This window comes from Rutidosis leptorrhynchoides, chromosome 3 (genome assembly GCF_046630445.1).
Source record: "Rutidosis leptorrhynchoides isolate AG116_Rl617_1_P2 chromosome 3, CSIRO_AGI_Rlap_v1, whole genome shotgun sequence".
NCBI classification, from domain to species: domain Eukaryota; kingdom Viridiplantae; phylum Streptophyta; class Magnoliopsida; order Asterales; family Asteraceae; genus Rutidosis; species Rutidosis leptorrhynchoides.
In genome coordinates, this window is record NC_092335.1 from 196,186,268 (window position 1) to 196,188,993 (window position 2,726).

At 36.9% G+C, this 2,726-nt stretch overlaps 1 protein-coding gene across 1 annotated transcript; it reads left to right on the top strand.

Annotated features, from left to right (window-relative positions):
• Positions 1–342: 342 nt before the first annotated feature.
• On the top strand, positions 343–720 carry LOC139900738 (RING-H2 finger protein ATL20-like). Its single transcript, XM_071883496.1, has one exon. It carries the CDS (start codon positions 343–345, stop codon positions 718–720), a length of 378 nt encoding a protein of 125 aa, XP_071739597.1.
• The last annotated feature ends 2,006 nt before the right edge of the window (positions 721–2,726 follow it).

Sequence of the window (2,726 nt, forward strand, 5' to 3'; positions counted from 1 at the left end):
CCGGTTAGGAGTCTGGTTGCTCGGGGAGCTCGTCACCCAAGGGTTTTACTCGCTAATGAGGACCCAATGTAGTTGTCGCTAGGTAGATTTCATATGCAAGCCTAACAAAATATTAAATAAGGGTAAATTGAATAGTTTCATGATATTTTTTAGTAATTTTTTGCAATGCATATTTATGATGAACAAATTGAAAGTAACATCCATTTCTTTTTCATTTCAATTTTCTAAGGAACTAGTTTTCAAAAGAATAAAAAATACAGCTCCTTTAATATTCTGATTTCAGGTGCCACGAGTGAGGCTAGTCTATTCAGAATCCTAGCTTTTGTCATGGTTATACCAATGATGACAGCCTCCCTTGCGATCGCATGTTTCATGTGTTATAGAGATCGACAAAACCGAATCTTGATTAGCAACTGGAGAAACACCATCACTACCGTAACCCCAGAAGACCCGATTGTTCCATCAAACATCGTTGGTCTAGACCAAGCGACTATCGAGTCCTACACAAAAGTCGTTCTGGGTGAAAGTAAGCGTCTCCCAGGACATGCCGATGCAGCATGTCCTATATGCTTATCAGAATACAACGTTAAGGAAGCGGTGAGGTGTATACCCGTGTGTCAACATTGCTTTCATGTGGACTGTATCGATGAGTGGCTTAAGATGAATGGGACTTGTCCGATTTGCAGGAATTTGCCTGCTGTTTTTCATATCGAATCATAGCTTTTTATTTGTTGTTCTTAAAGTGAATACCATACTTTGTTGTATTATTCTAATCATATACATTTTGCTTCATTGACAATTTGAACAGTTTGGAAGAAATGACAAGAAAGAACAAAAGTTGACTAATATAAAGTAAATATGTTAAGGACGACTAAATTTGTAAAGATAGTGATAGATAAGGCATAACTAGCTCATAAGCCTGTCACTATATCAAAGTCAAATTAAAGAATTTTTTTTGTAGCGCCTGCAGAAAAAATAGAAAAAAAGGTCATGAAAACAAAAACTTAAATATCCACTAATTTAAATTTTAAAATGTCCAACAATTACGAAAATAACCCTATGGTTAGATATACCTTCTTTTTATTGTGATATAAGGGAGGAGCTGCAAGAGGTGTCTTCGAATATAGACAAGAAAGTTAACCGTCTATGGCCCAAAAATTTAGAAGGTCTTAAAATTTTGAATATGTATATATTTTATTCAATATATTTAAAATCAAATAAAAAATTGTCAATTAATGTTAAAATACTTTATTTTTAATAGTTAAATACAATAAATACAACGTAATTAAATAAATAGATAAATTGGAGTATTATTTTTTAATGCGTAGTAAAAAAGTTTAACGTATATGTGAGCCCATTTTTATTTTCGTCTAGGGCTTTTAAATTGTTGAGACGACCCTAGTGATCTGAATGACCTTCACAGAAAATCAAATTCATTAGATTTATTGGACACTTTGTTATCACTGAGAAAAATTGGTGAAGTGTTTAAATTTTAGTGTTAGGAATAGAAATTCTGATCATAGATATTGATTGTGATTGATTAAGCGATTAAGTGGTTATGCTTAACGAATAAGTGCATTTTTTTTTTTTTTGGCAAAAAACTTTAACTTTATATAATAAAATGAGATTTCATCCAAAGGATGAAGACTCAAACAGAAGCAAAAGAATACAAACCCGGCAACAAGGCCCCAAACAACAACACCTCAACCGAGACCAAACAAACTACAACACCTCTAACAATACGCATAACAATACAAAAACCCACTATAACGCAATAACACACCAAACTAACAAAAGAAAAAAATGACTTAACCATCGAACTTAAACCGTCGAACTACCACCCCTTTACCTTTCTTTGACCGAGCCCTTGAACCCTCTTTTAGCTTCGGAAGCGTCTTCGACCCAATCAACTTGCCTTCCACCCTAACCAAGCCTTCAATACCTTTTACCGCCTCTTCAAAAAAACTAGACTTTCTACCCGACCCATCACCCTCACCTGCCCCATCATCCGAGATAGACCCGAAACTAGTGCCATGGTCAACCCCAACATCATACCTGAGTTCCTTCGAAAGCCCACCCGAATATTTATCCGACAAATAATTCACACGACCCGACTCCAACCCGTTCAACTTGTTACTCGGTTGTCCCACATCCAAACCTGCAATTCCCGTAGCAAGACCCGAGCCATTTGTGCCATTCACCATTGAATGACTCCCTAACCTCCCATCATTACCACTTGAACTTAAATCTAAACAACGAGCCCTTTTAAGTTTTCGAAATCCTTGAGAATCTAAAGCCACTTGAACTTGATCTAAAGAGAACGTAACCGGAGTAGGAGTAGCAATACCCTTACCCGAATCAACAACATTGAAACAATCATGATTTGCCTTAATGCCCGTTTTAAATGGGGAAGAAAAGCCAACATCCTTCTCGCCACCAACAACACCACCATCCTCATTGCCTTCACCTAAAACCTTACCATCATGATCAGGAGCAATCCTAGGCTCCCCTGTTTCCAAATCACCCCCTCCTGCCATCATTTCCTTCATAACCGAACCGTTAACATCATGAATAAAATCAGTCAAAACAGTAGCCATCTGAATTCTTTCGAAGATCGATACATCGGAAACTTCATTGACCCAAATATGTCCATTAACCAAAACGTCTGAAATCAACGAAGCCGGAACTAGCTCGTGAATGTGTTTGGCATGAGAGGTTTCGACAAA

Bases quoted from the DNA above. Each gene is read 5' to 3' on its own strand.
- LOC139900738 (XM_071883496.1), top strand. From the start codon at position 343: ATGACAGCCTCCCTTGCGATCGCATGTTTCATGTGTTATAGAGATCGA.